This window comes from Salvelinus sp. IW2-2015, unplaced genomic scaffold (genome assembly GCF_002910315.2).
Source record: "Salvelinus sp. IW2-2015 unplaced genomic scaffold, ASM291031v2 Un_scaffold1912, whole genome shotgun sequence".
NCBI classification, from domain to species: Eukaryota; Metazoa; Chordata; class Actinopteri; order Salmoniformes; family Salmonidae; genus Salvelinus; species Salvelinus sp. IW2-2015.
Genome location: NW_019943272.1, coordinates 13,056 through 28,357, shown reverse-complemented (window position 1 = coordinate 28,357; position 15,302 = coordinate 13,056). Strand labels below are relative to the sequence as shown.

Below are 15,302 nucleotides of genomic sequence, written 5' to 3'. Positions count from 1 at the left end.
AAGTGAGCATGAGGCCATATCGGGTACCTGAGGCTCGACAGGCTGAGAAAATATTGGCAGCTGGAGTGATCGAAGAGTTACATAGTGAGTGGTCTAGCCCAATTGTGATGGTCTCCAAGCCCGATGGGTCTTTGCGGTTCTGTAACGACTTTCGGAAGGTAAATGAAATCTCCAAGTTTGATGCCTACCCCATGCCCCGAGTAGATGAACTACTGTAGAAAATTGGTAAAGCTCGGTACATTACGACCCTGGACCTAACCAAAGGGTACTGGCAAATTCCTCTGACCCCAGGGCCAAAGAAAAGACAGCCTTTGCAACCCCTGATGGTTTGTTTCAAAACACCGTCATGCCATTCGGCTTACACGGGGCCCGAAGCCACCTTTCAACGACTAATGGACAAGGTCCTAAAACTGCACCAAGCGTACGCCACATCTTATTTAGATGATGTGGGGCTCTACAGCCCAGATTGGGAATCAAATCAAATGTATTTATATAGCCCTTCGTACATCAGCTGATATCTCAAAGTGCTGTACAGAAACCCAGCCTAAAACCCCAAACAGCAAGCAATGCAGGTGTAGAAGCACGGTGGCTAGGAAAAACTCCCTAGAAAGGCCAAAACCTAGGAAGAAACCTAGAGAGGAATCAGGCTATGAGGGGTGGCCAGTCCTCTTCTGGCTGTGCCGGGTGGAGATTATAACAGAACATGGCCAAGATGTTCAAATGTTCATAAATGACCAGCATGGTCAAATAATAATAATCACAGTAGTTATCGAGGGTGCAGSAAGTCAGCACCTCAGGAGTAAATGTCAGTTGGCTTTTTTAGCACGTCCGGTGAACAGGTCAGGGTTYCATAGCCGCAGGCAGAACAGTTGAAACTGGAGCAGCAGCAAGGCCAGGTGGACTGGGGACAGCAAGGAGTCATCATGCCAGGTAGTCCTGACGCATGGTCCTAGGGCTCAGGTCCTCCGAGAGAGAGAAAGAAAGAGAGAAGGAGAGAATTAGAGAGAGCATACTTAAATTCACACAGGACACCGGATAAGACAGGAGAAGTCCTCCAGATATAACCAACTGACCCTAGCCCCCCGATACATTAACTACTGCAGCATAAATACTGGAGGCTGAGACAGGAGGGGTCAGGAGACACTGGTCTCCCACTTACCCCGGTGCAGTGTTAGATGCCCTTAGAAAGGCAGGGCTCACTGCGAATCCTGCCAAGTGTTACGTGGGGTTAGAGGAAACAGAGTATCTGGGATACACTTTGGGAAGAGGGTTAATCAAACCCCAACGTAAGAAGGTGGAGGCCATTAGAGAATGGCCGAAACCAGTAAATAAGAAACAGGTTTGAGCCTTCCTAGGGCTGAACGGTTACTAACTACGCAGTTGTTGAGAAAGAGGCGCTGGTAGTAAAGTGGGCTCTAGAAAGCCTGAAATACTACCTGCTGGGGCGCCACTTCACCCTCATCAGTGACCATGCCCCACTCACCTGGATGCATAGGGCTTAAGAGAAGAACGCTCGGGTGATGCGGTGGTTTTTGAGTCTCCAACCGTTTCACTTTGACTTAAACCACAGAGCAGGGAAGGAAATGGGAAATGTGGATGGGTTATCCCGCATGCACGCATATTTTGCTGCGGGAGCCCGACCTAGGGGGGAGATGTGTGGTGAAGAAGGGGGTCGAGTGATAAATGGCAGATATGTGAGAGCAGAACTAATGAACAGACTCTGCCCGATCACTAAAAGGGCCACCCCGATCAGAACGACAGATCACCAAATGGCTGACTGCCAAAACTACAATTCCCAGAAGCAAGGGGAACACTCAGAAGGTGGAGCCAACCCACAGATAAAGGATCAAGACAAACCATGAAGAGAGAGAGAGGGCTGGAAGGATCTGTGAACCATAGAGAAAGAGACAATATATATTGGCTGGATTTTCCGTGTATGAGCTGGACTGTTTTGAACTTACCTGTTGGCGTTTGGACCTGGACCTACCGAGAACCCGATTCGTGTACCGAACCCTGCTATCCTTGCCTGCGGCCTGGGTGGACCAGGACTGAGAAACAAACACACAGGCATTGTCCTGTTCAAAATAACTCTCATTCTCATTCTGATTTTGGTGACAGTTTCCCACTTAATTTGTGACAAACGCTCCTAACCTTGAAGAGGTTTGCCACAGTATCTATATCCACAGTAAAACGAGTCCTATATTGACATAACCTGAAAGGCTGCTCAGCGAGGAAGAAGCCACTGCTCCAAAACCGCCATAAAAAAGCAGTTTGCAAATGCACATGGGGACAAAGATCGTACTTTTTGGAGAAATGTCCTCTGGTCTGATGAAACAAAAATAGAACTGTTTGACCATAATGACCATTGTTATGTTTGGAGGAAAAAGGGGGAGGCTTGCAAGCCGAAGAACAACATCCCAATCGTGAACCACGGGGGTGGCAGCATCATGTTGTGGGGGTGCTTTGCTGTAGGAGGTACTGGTGCACTTCACAAAATAGATAGCATCATGAGGCAGGACAATTATGTGGATATATTGAAGCAACATCTCAAGACATCAGTCAGGAAGTTAATGCTTGGTCACAAATGGGTCTTCCAAATGGACAATGATCCCAAGCATACTTCCAAAGTTGTGTCAAAATGTCTTAAGAACAACAAACTCAAGTTATTGGAGTGGCCATCACAAAGCCCTGACCTCAATCCTATAGGAAATTTGTGGGCAGAACTGAAAAAGCGTGTGTGAGCAAGGAGGCCTACAAACCTGAATAAGTTACACCAGCTCTGTCAGGAGGAATGGGCCAGAATTCTGCCAATTTATTGTGGGAAGCTTGTGGAAGGCTATGCAAAACGTTTGACCCAAGTTAAGCAATTTAAAGGCAATGCTACCTAATATTAATTGAGTGTATGTAAACTTCTGACCCACTGGGAATGTGATGAAAACGTTGTTCCAATGGTGGAACAAACTCCCCCACGACGCCAGGTCAGCGGAGTCAATCACCACCTTCCGGAAACACCTGAAACACCACCTCTTTAAGGAATACCTAGGATAGGATAAAGTAATCCTTCTAACCCCCCCCTTAAAAGAGTTAGATGCACTATTGTAAAGTGGTTGTTCCACTGGATATCATAAGGTGAATGCACCAATTTGTAAGTCGCTCTGGATAAGAGCGTCTGCTAAATGACTTAAATGTAAATGTAAATGTAATGAAATAAATAAAAATTGAAATAAATCATTCTCTCTGCTATTATTCTGACATTTCACATCCTTAAAATAAAGTGGTGATTCCAACTGACCAAAGACAGGGGATTTTTACTAGGATTAAATGTCAGGAATAGTGAAACTGAGTTTAAATGTATTTGGCTAAGGTGTATGTAAACTTCCTACTTCAACTGTATATATCAGTGGAGGCTCCTCAGAGGAGGAAGGGGAGGACCATTCTCATCAGTGAATTTCATAAAAATACAATTGTAGAAACTGTATAGTGATCATTTTTAGATAAAACTATACAACATATATTCACGTGACCAAATAACTGATTAGAACAAACTGTTTTGCAAATGAAGGTCTACAGTAGCCTCAACAGGGTAACACCATGGTGTAGCCAGAGGACATTTCCTTTGACCTCATGGCTTGGTTTTTGCTATAGCAACTGTGGGACCTTATATAGACAGGTGTTCTGCATTTCAAAATCATGTCCAATCAATTGAATTTACCACACGTGAACTCCAATGAAGTTGTATAAACATCTCAAGGATGATCAATGAAAATAGGATGCACCTGAGCTCAATTTTGAGTCTCATAGCAAAGCGTCTGAATACTTACTTAAATGTCATATTTCCGTTTTTATTTTTAATAAATTTGCACGCATTTCTAAAACCCTGTTTTTGCTTTGTCATTATGGGGTATTGTGTGTAGGTTGAGGGGGGAAAAAATATTTAATCCATTTTAGAATAAGGCAGTAATGTAACAAAATGTGGAAAAAAATCAATGGGTCTGAATTCTTTATGAATGCACAATATGTATATACACTACAGTTCTAAAGTTTGGGGTCACTTAGAAATTACCTTGTTTTTGAAAGAAAAAATAATTTTGTCTGTTAAAATATCATCAAATTGATCAGAAATACAGTGTAGCCATTGTTAATGTTGTAAATTAATATTTGGAAATGGCTGATTTTTAATGGAATATCTACATAGGCGTACAAAGGCCCATTATCAGCAACCATCACTCCTGTGTTCCAATGGCACGTTGTGTTAGCTAATCCAAGTTCATCATTTTAAAAGGCTAATTGATCATTATGCAATTATGCAATTATGTTAGCACAGCAGCTGAAAACTGTTGTTCTGATTAAATAAGCAATACAACTGGCCTTCTTTAGACTGGTTGAGTATCTGGAGCATCAGCATTTGTGGGTTTGATTACAGGCTCAAAATGGCCAGAAACAAATAACTTTAATCTGAAACTCGTCGGTCTATTCTTGTTCTGAGAAACGAAGGCTATTCCATGCGATAAATTGCCAAGAAACTGAAGATCTCGTACAACGTTGTGTACTACTCCCTTCACAGAACAAACTGGCAACTTCATTTAATAGTACTCACAAAACACCAGTCTCAACGTCAACAGTGAAGAGGCGACTCCGGGATGCTGGCCTTCTAGGCAGAGTTGCAAAGAAAAAGCCGTATCTCAGACTGGCCAATAAAAATTAAATATTAAGATTGGCAAAAGAACATAGACACTGGACAGAGGAACTCTGCCTAGAAGGCCAGCATCCCGGAGTCGCCTCTTCACTGTTGACGTTGAGACTGGTGTTTTGCGGGTACTATTTAATGAAGCTGCCAGTTGAGGACTTGTGAGGCGTCTGTTTCTCAAACTAGACACTCTAATGTACTTGTCCTCTTGCTCAGTTGTGCACCGGGGCCTCCCACTCCTCTTTCTATTCTGGTTAGAGCCTGTTGGGTCTTTAAAGTGCATACTTTTATTTTATTCAGCTGCATTCACAATGATTCCAATTTTCTCCAACATCTTCTCCGCTTGTGCTGTTGTGGTGTTCATTGTCAACCAACTTTCTCATTCATCATTATTCACAATTCATTCAGGATTATCCTTAATCGTGGTACCATCCACATTAATGTAGAAGTGTTTAGAAACATATTCTATTCTTATTTTCAATAAAAGTGACACAATACATTGGGTCTTTGTAATTTCACAGCCAAGGCTGTGCAAGAAATCCTGTCGTGAATGTTCCGCCCTCATAGGCCCCTGAGCCTGTGTAACGGACTGTAATTGAAGAAGTGGGATGGGTTTTATTTGTTGACATATCTATTTTTGTATTTTGAATGTTGTCGTTTTTACCCCTTTCCCGCAATATATTTTCTATTTGATCCTTCAATATGCCGTACAGCTGGTGGCGGTAATGCACCATTAACATTGAATACCAACCGCCGTTAAACCCCATCGAAGCAGAAGAAGAATGAACACGACCAGAGAAGAAGATGAATCTTCGGACGTCAATTATGTGCGACCCGGCGTGTTAGCTGAAGGACAAGCAGAATCGAGTGGAGGCACGAAATATCTTCAGGTGGCTATGTAGCTAAAATTACTGCAACATGTAGCTCATGAAATTCACGACTTTCAGCAATGAATGCAAAACGAGTACTGGTATTTACAGCGACGCTACGGACTATGTGGTGCTATTTCTGTCTAGTGTTCTAACGTCGTTAGCTACGAGATGCGCACACACGAAGGCAACGTTAGCTAGCTGACGTTATCACAAGCTGCCAAACCATTTGGTTCTATATTAGCTAGCTACGATAACTTATAGAATTAGCTAGACATAACTTGATACATATATCGTTTAAACGTGAATAGCTTGTTTGAGTTGAACATGTATACTGTAGGTTACTGCACAGAACGTCGTATCAGTTTGCTAGCTAGCTAACTAGTCGTGTCTAAGCTAACTAGCTAGTGATTTACAGCAAGGTTTCCCAAAATCGGTCCTAGCCCAGTGTTCTCTAGCCCATAAGCAGCTTGTTGCTACTCTGTCATTCAACCTGGTTATTTTACTGACACATGAGTAAGTCATTCATTCTAGTAACATGACTGGTATTGTTGTAGGTAGCTAACATATTAATTCAACCGAATAAATGACTGTGATTGTTGTAGTTACAGGACCGGCTCGTCCATTAGGCAGGATTAGAGGGCAGTAGAGTGAGGTCGGTATTTTCTGAGCTAAACTGACCAAGACGCACCTCCAACTAGGGGTGGGCGATATATCGAATGAATTAAAACAAATGTTTTTGCGCAATATTCCAAATGGCAGTATTGCAGAAGGTTTTTTTGTATTTTGTTTTTATGAGAGTTTATGTCCGCATGTTCTCATGTCTCGTCCGCTCCTTCTGTTCTGTGCACCTTTCCATTTACATTAGATATCTGTTTATAGTGATGAGATGGTCATGTCTCCGTCGTAGCAATGGGAGTCTTTGTCCCAAATGCGGGAATGCAGCCGACAAGCTTAGATTTAAAATAGCTCATAGAAACGCATTGGGCTTATTTTGGCCAGACAAAAACCTCTCTTGCTTCTTTCTCCCAAGACCCTGCCCCTACCACTCACAATAACAAAGATGAGAGATCTTCCTCTCTGACAAGCGGATTCAACTCGCTATTTGAGGTTTGGTCCAACAGAATTGGTAATATGGAGACATTATTTTGCTGTAATAGAAGTTCGCCTTTTGAACCATCCCCTGTTTGTTTCAACTCCTCACATTTCGAGCAGACACTAAAACGGATGTACCAATGAACATTAATGCTCAGTTTGTCACGCGCACGTTGTGTTACCATGTATCGCTAGCAGCAATTTAGTCAAATATTGTTATGCTAGCTGTTTAGTCTGATTTATACATGTGCAATACGCATAAAGCAAGTATATAAGCAATTGGCAACTTCTCATTCTGAGAAATACGGTAAGCCACTTGATTTCAACATGTGAACAAAAGTGGACAGGCTAGCACGCTGTTCAAACAGTTGGAGACGGACAGAAGGTTGTGTTCATAACAAGTAAACTGTTATGTCTTGTTCGCTGTATTCAGAGCTTGTGAAATTCTACCTAGATCCAAGTTGGCCAAACTTGAAACATAAATATTAGCTGGCTACTCACTAGCACGTGGGCTTGTGTTTTAGAGATTATGAGACTGGTGTTCATTTTGTATAATGCCTGCTACATTATTAGTTCATGTGCATTATGCATGGTTCTGGTTACATTTGTTACAAAAAGGTTATATTTTGTAGATAGAGCTGAAAGCCAGATCAATGATTATTGGAGGGGAAAAAAGCAGGTACAACTATTTTGATAAAATGATTAGTGGGTCTTATGGTTGTGGAAGACTTATAATTCAACCAAGCTCTGAATTCATTATATTATTACTGACTGTTTAAATGCAGTTTATTTGACCATTAATTTTACTACAACAGCTTATTTAGAGAACATTTAAGGAAATAAATGGAGATGTATATTGTGAATTGCCCATAAGTTAGAAAAAAATCAACATGAGTTTTAGCCCATATCGCCCATCCCTGGCTCCAACACATAACACGTCACAATTCTGCCCAAAGACAATGAAGACTTCTCTGACCTAGTGGTATATGGGCTATTTACTTTAGCGCTGATGCCTCCCATGATAAGCAGTGCCTACTTTGCCAAAGTTGGGCACAAAATATTTATCTTATTGCGCTGTTTCCTCCCGCATGTTGTTGGACGATCAAATAAGTGAAAGAAATATAAAGATTGGGACACAAGTGATGCTTAATGATAATCATAAATGGTTTTAATGTGAGCATTTTCTCCAATAAACAAATGACTAGCATGAACACATTAATTTAACATTTGGAAATGTGTAATCAACCAGACCAAATGGAGAGAAAAAAATACAATATAACAAATGATCAAACTCTGATTCGAACTATAGCTCAGAACTGTGTGAAAATGCCCAAAACATGTTAACAAACACCATATCCTAAAAACAGTCTAAATAAAATGTACAGTATTTAATGGAATTAGGCTACTAAGTTTCCCTCCTTCTCCGTGGGCTTTATTGTCATGAATCAGTACTACAGGCTAATACAGACTATGCAACTGCCTGTTTTACAAACGGTACCACATCGATGGGTATATTTTTTTTACTAAGCAAGTTCGTTAAGAACAACTTCTTATTTTCAATGACGGCCTAGGAACAGTGGGTTAACTGCCTTGTTCCGGGGCAGAATGACAGATTTTTACCTTGTCAGCTCAGGGATTCGATCTTGCAACCTTTCGGTTACTTGTCCAACGCTCTAACCACTAGGCATTGTGGGCTGACACTAGGCTACACTAGTTTTGTGGGGTAGTATGTTTTACTTTGACTCGCCTAGAGCGGCAGAACTGCCAGGACGAGGCCAGTGTAGCTACCTGACATTATTCATTCATTCAACCCGGGTCTAGGATTCAACCTAATGATGTGACTGAGACCTTAGTGAATGTTATTCATTAATTTATCCATCAGGGTTTCCTCTGGAGATTGTCATCATGGCGGTGGCATCTTTATCCCGAGCTCTGCGCTCGCTGTCCCTCTCCTGGCCGGCTCTATTACCAACCCAGGTAGGCTCTAGTCTCCATATCTAATCAAACAGCATCATGGTAGACAATGGTGATATCTGTAATAGCTATGTATTGTTTCGTGCTATATACACGATATGTATTGACCAGCTGACTCCTATGAATGTTTAGACATCAGGACAGAGCATGGTCAGGCAGGACTAAGGCCAGATAGATACAGTTGAAGTCGGAAGTTAACATACACTTAGGTTGGAGTCATTAAAACTCGTTTTTCAACCAACCCACAAACTTCTTGTTAACAAATAATAGTTTTGGCAAGTCGGTTAGGACATCTACTTTGTGCATGACACAAGTAATTTTTCCAACCGTTGTTTATAGACAGATTATTTCACTTATAATTCACTGTTTCACAATTCCAGTGGGTCAGAAGTTAGTACATACACTAAGTTGACTGTGCCTTTAAACAGCTTGGAAAATTCCAGAAAATGATGTCATGGCTTTAGAAGCTTCTGATAGGCTAATTGACATAATTTGAGTTAATTGGAGCTGTACCTGTGGATATATTTCAAGGCCTACCTTCAAACTCGGTGCCTCTTTGCTTGACATCATGGGAAAATCAAAAGAAATCAGTCAAGACGTCAGAAATAAATTGTAGACCTCCACAAGTCTGGTTCATCCTTGGGAGCAATTTCCAATCGCCTGAAGGAACCACGTTCATCTGTACAAACAATAGTACGCAAGTCTAAAAACCATGGGACCACGCAGGCCTCATACCGTACTTTGGTGCAAAAAGTGCAAATCAATCCCAGAACAACAGCAAATTACCTTGTGAAGATGCTGGAGGAAACAGGTACAACAGTATCTATATCCACAGTAAAACGAGTCCTATATCCTATATCCATAACCTGAAAGGCCGCTCAGCAAGGAGGAAGCCACTGCTATAAAACCGCAATAAAAAAGCTGTTTTGCAACTGCACATGGGGACAAAGATCGTACTTTTTGTAGAAATGTCCTCTGGTCTGATGAAACAAAAATAGAACTGTTTGACCATAATGACCATCATTGTGTTTGGAGGAAAAAGGGGGAGGCTTGCAAGCCGAACAACACCATTCCAACCGTGAAGCACGGGGGTGGCAGCATCATGTTGTCAGGGTGCTTTGCTGCAGGAGGGACTGGTGCACTTCACAAATTAGATGGCCTCATGAGGAGGGAAATTATGAGGATATATTGAAGCAGCATCTCAAGACATGAGTCAGGAAGTTAATGCTTGGTCACAAATGGGTCTTCCACTTTCAAAGTTGTGGAAAAATGGCTTAAGGACAACAAAGTCAAGGTATTGGAGTGGCCATCACAAAGCCCTGACCTCATTCCTATAGAAAATTTGTGGGCAGAACTGAAAAAGCGTGTTGCGAGCAAGGAGGCCTACCAACCTGACTCAGTTACACCAGCTCTGTCAGGAGGATTAGGCCAAAATTCACCCAACTTATTGTGGGAAGCTTGTGGAAGGCTACGTGAAACGTTTGACCCAAGTTAAACAATTTAAAGGCAACGCTACCATATGCTAATTTAGTGTATGTAAACTTCTGACCCACTGGGGATGTGATGAAAGAAATAAAAGCTGAAATAAATCATTCTCTCTAATATTATTCTGACATTTTCACATTTTAAAAATAAAGTGGTGATCCTAACTGACCTAAGACAGGACATTTTTACTAGGATTAAATGTCATCAACTGTGAAACTTAAGTTTAAATGTATTTGGCTAAGGTGTATTTAACTTCCTACTTCAACTGTAGATTTACGGTCGTGGCCAAAACTTTTGAGAATGACACGGATGGACAAAATGACCTCCAGCAGGCCACAAATGTGCATGTGTCAGCATATGGTCTCACAAGGGGTCTGAGGATCTCATCTCGGTACCTAATGGCAGTCAGGCTACCTCTGGCGAGCACATGGAGGGCTGTGCGGCCCCACAAAGAAATGCCACCCCACACCATGACTGACCCACCGCCAAACCGGTCATGCTGGAGGATGTTGCAGGCAGCAGAACGTTCTCCACGGCATCTCCAGACTCTGTCACGTCTGTCACATGTGCTCATGTGCTCAGTGTGAACCCGCTTTCATCTGTGAAGAGCACAGGGCGCCAGTGGCGAATTTGCCAATCTTGGTGTTCTCTGGCAAATGCCAAACGTCCTGCACGGTGTTGGGCTGTAAGCACAACCCCCACCTGTGGACGTCGGGCCCTCATACCACCCTCATGGAGTCTGTTTCTGACCGTTTCAGCAGACACATGCACATTTGTGGCCTGCTGGAGGTCATTTTGCAGGGCTCTGGCAGTGCTCCTCCTTGCACAAAGGCGGAGGTAGCGGTCCTGCTGCTGGGGTTGTTGCCCTCCTACGGCCTCCTCCGCGTCTCCTGATGTACTGGCCTGTCTCCTGGTAGCGCCTCCATAATCTGGACACTACGCTGACAGACACAGCAAACCTTATTGCCACAGCTCGCATTGATGTGCCATCCTGGATGAGCTGCACTACCTGAGCCACTTGTGTGGGTTGTAGACTCCGTCTCATGCTACCACTAGAGTGAAAGCACCCGCCAGCATTCAAAAGTGACCAAAACATCAGCCAGGAAGCATAGGAATGAGAAGTGGTCTGTGGTCACCACCTGCAGAATCACTCCTTTATTGGGGGTGTCTTGCTAATTGCCTATAATTTCCACCTTTTGTCTATTCCATTTGCACAACAGCATGTGAAATTATTGTCAATCACTGTTGCTTCCTAAGTGGACAGTTTGATTTCACAGAAGTGTGATTGACTTGGAGTTACATGTGTTTGTTTAAGTGTTCCCTTAATTTTTTTGAGCAGTGTGTATATATGTTCATATATGAAAAGAAAAAACAAGGGTAAAACAATATTTACACGGACAAACAAAACACATGTTTGACTGGTACGCCATCTTGTTTTTTCCCTCCAATTGGGATGAGTTGGACCGCAGAGTGAAGGTAAAGCAGCCAACAAGTGCTCAGCATATGTGGGAACTCCTTCAAAACTGTTGGAAAAACTACTTTGTTGGTTAAGAGCTTGTAAGCGCATGTGACAAATACAATTTGATTTGAAAAGCTGAAAGTTGGTGGAGTGTACAGCTGTCATCAGGGCAAAGGTGTTTAACACTTTATTTTTGCTTACTACATGATTTCATATGTGTTATTTAATAGTTTGTCTTAACTATTATTCTACAATGTAGAAAATAATAAAAATAAAGAGGAATCCTTGAATGAGTGTGTCCAAACTGTTACTGTGTGTGTTGTGTGAGTGAATTTGGAAAGTATTCAGACCCCTTGACCTTTTTTTTTTTTTTTTTTTAACATTACAGCCTTATTCTAAAATGTGTTTTTTCCCCCCTCATCAATCTACACACAATACCACATAATGAAAAAGCCAAAACAGGTTTAGACTTTTTGCAGATGTATTACAAATAAAAACAGATCACATTACATGTTCATAAGTATTCAGACTCTTTAACTCAGTAATTTGTTGAAGCACCTTTGGCAGCGATTTACAGCCTTGGGTATGACACTACAAGGTTGGAACACCTGTAATTGGGAGTTTCTCCCTTCTCTGCAGATTCTCTCAGCTATTTTCAGGTCTCTCCAGATAGGTTCAAGTCTGGTCTCTGGTTGGGCACTCAAGGACATACAGAGACTTGTCCCAAAGCCACTCCTGCGTTGTCTTGGCTGTGTGCTTAGGGTCGTTTTCTTGTTGGAAGGTGAACCGGCTCATCAGTCTGAGGTCCTGAGCGCTCTGGAGACGGTTATCATCAAGGATCTCTTCGTACTTAGCTCCATCTTTCCCTCGATCCAAACTATTCTCCCAGTCCCTGCCACTGTAAAACATCCACACATCTGATGCTGCCACGCCATGCTTCATCGTAGGGATGGTGCCAGGTTTCCTCCAGACGTGACGCTTGTATTCAGGCCAGGAGTTAAATCTTGGTTTCATCAGACCAGAGAATCCTGTTTCCTCAGGGTCTGAGAGTCCTTTAGGTGCCTTTTGACAAACTCCAAGTGGGCTGTCATTTGCCTTTTTTACTGAGGAGTGGCTTCTGTCTGGCCACTCTACTATAAATGCCTGATTGGTGGAGTGCTGCAGAGATGGTTGTCCTTCTGGAAGGTTCTCCCATCTCCACAGAGGAACTCTTTAGCTCTGTCGGTGACCATCGGGTTCTTGGTCACATTCCTTACGAAGGCCTTTCTCCCCTCATTGCTCAGTTTTGCCGGGCGGCCAGCTCTAGGAAGAACCTTGGTGGTTCCAAACTTCCATTTAAGAATGATGGAGGCCACTGTGTTCTTAGACCTTCAATGCTGCAGAAATGTTTTGGTACCCTACCCACATCTGTGCCTCGACTCAATCCTGTCTCGGAGCTCTGTGGACAATTCCTTCGACCTCATGGCTTGGTTTTTGCTCTGACATGCACTGTCAAGTGTGGGATCTTGTATAAACAGGTGTGTGCCTTCCCAAATCATGTCCAATCAGTTGAAATGACCACAGGTGGACTCCAAGTTGTAGAAACATCTCAAGGTTGATCAATGGAAAAAGGATGCACCTGAGCTCAATTTCGAGTCTCATAGCAAAGGGTCTGAAATACTTTTATGTAAAAAGGTATTCTTTTTTTGTTTTATGCATTTTTTTTTTGCAAACATTTCTAAACCAGTTTTTGCTTTGTCATTATGGGTTGTGTAGATTGATGAAAAACATGTTATTTTCATTTATTTTTTAAAACAGCCTAATTTAACTTAACACAATGTAGAAAAAGTCCAGGGGTCCGAAATACTTTCCAAATGCACTGTGTTTGTTGTTCATAGACAGCAGGACAGACGGTGCTCCGGTCCCAGACCAGCTCCATGTTTCCCTCTCTAACCTGCTCTGGGTGGCGAGGCTTCCTGACTACAGCCTGTCTGGAGCAGAACAGAAACGCATGGAAACAGAGGGAGAAATACACCATTAGACCTATAGGCATGAAGAAGACTGGAGGCAGAGATCACTCTGGTAACCCTATCCGTAGTACACCATCAGACAGACTAACCCCTACCTACATCCTACCCGTAGTACACCATCAGACAATGAGACTGACTGGGACAGACATACCATTGATTGAGCTATATTTCCCTCCTAACCTACAGGGAGGGTTCGTACACATGGTATTGGAGGAGGCCATAAACAGAGATACCGTTGGATTGACTTCCAGCGTCTCCGCTATGAACCAGGCAGAGAGGAGCAGACCTTCGAGGAGAGGGTGATGGAGGTCCGGTATGACCCCTGCAGGTATGAGAATTACTCTTTTTGGTGGCCCCCACCTTAACCCTGTTGGCGGCCCCCGCCCTAACCTCTTGCAGGGCTCTACTCTAACTTTTTCCCCAAGGACTACATGTGCTCCTAAATAAAAAATGAAGGAGCACAGTGTTCAAGTAGGAAGAGTAGCTGCTGCCTTTGCAGCCGTAGTCTGGCTTTTTTATACCATTTTGGAGCAGTGGCTTCTTCCTTGCTGAGCGGCCTTTCAGGTTATGTCGATATAGGACTCGTTTTACTGTGGATATAGATACTTCTGTACAAGGTCCTTTTGCTGTTGTTCTGGGATTGATTTGCACTTTTCGCACCACAGTACATTCATCACTAGGAGACAGAACGCGTCTCCTTCCTGAGAGGTATGACGGCTGCGTGGTCCCATGGTGTTTATACTTGCGTACTATTGTTTGTACAGATGAACGTGGTACCTTCAGGCATTTGGGAATTGCTCCCAAGGATGAACAAGACTTGTGGAGGTATAAAATAAAATTTGGAGGTCTTGACTGATTTCTTTTGATTTTCCCATGATGTCAAGCTAGTGAGGCACTGAGTTTAAATGTAGGCCTTGAAAAACATCCACAGGTACACCTCCAATTGACAAAGGCTAATTGACATAATTTATCAGAAGATTTTGACCCCCCCCCAGATCCTTTGTTCAGGGACACATTATTCCATGTCTGTTAGTCACATGTCTGTGGAACTTGTTCAGTTTATGTCTCAGTTGTTGAATCTTGTTATGTTCATACAAATATTTACACATGTTCAGTTTGCTGAAAATAAACACAGTTGACAGTGAGATGTTTCTTTTTTTGTTGAGTTTAGTAAAAATAAAGAAAAACCCTTGAATGAGTAGGTGTTATAAAACTTTTGACCGGTAGTGTATCTACTGGTCTTTTTCTATGTGAATCTAGAAGACGTTCGCTGTCTAAGTGATATCTATTGGTGTTTCATAACAGATCTGCAGAAATAGCTCTGGTGGCAGGAGGCAAGAGGAAGCGTTGGATTATTGCTACAGAGAACATGCAAGTTGGAGACCTCATTAAAACCTCTGGGACTATCGGCCGCATGGCAGGTAAGACCCCCATCTAAACCCTAGCTGCTGCACTGTGTGGAAGCTTCAGTCAAACCTCCTGGCTTTTTCTATTTTCATTTTATCCTTCATTTACCACGTAAGTTGACTGAACACAATGGGAGAATAGTTACAGGGGAGAGGAAGGGGGATGAATGAGCCAATTCTAAGCTAGGGAAGATTTGGTGGCCATGATGGACAGATTGGGAATTTAGCCCGGGCTCGACCCACCTGTCCTCTCCACAAGATAATGGAGCTGTTTCTAATACACCTGTCCTCTCCATAAGATAATGGAGCCGTTTCTAA

At 42.7% G+C, this 15,302-nt stretch overlaps 1 protein-coding gene across 1 annotated transcript in view; it reads left to right on the top strand.

The window, feature by feature from the left end:
* Nucleotides 1-5,465: 5,465 nt before the first annotated feature.
* The window catches only part of mrpl2 (mitochondrial ribosomal protein L2), a 22,704-nt gene continuing 12,867 nt past the window's right edge, over nt 5,466-15,302 (top strand). The window contains exons 1-5 of the mRNA XM_024139800.2: nt 5,466-5,577; nt 8,534-8,628; nt 13,447-13,630; nt 13,765-13,906; nt 14,884-14,999. Coding sequence (XP_023995568.2) covers nt 8,557-8,628; nt 13,447-13,630; nt 13,765-13,906; nt 14,884-14,999 — 514 coding nt within the window. The 5' untranslated portion in view covers nt 5,466-5,577; nt 8,534-8,556. The remainder of the gene's footprint in view (nt 5,578-8,533; nt 8,629-13,446; nt 13,631-13,764; nt 13,907-14,883; nt 15,000-15,302) is intronic.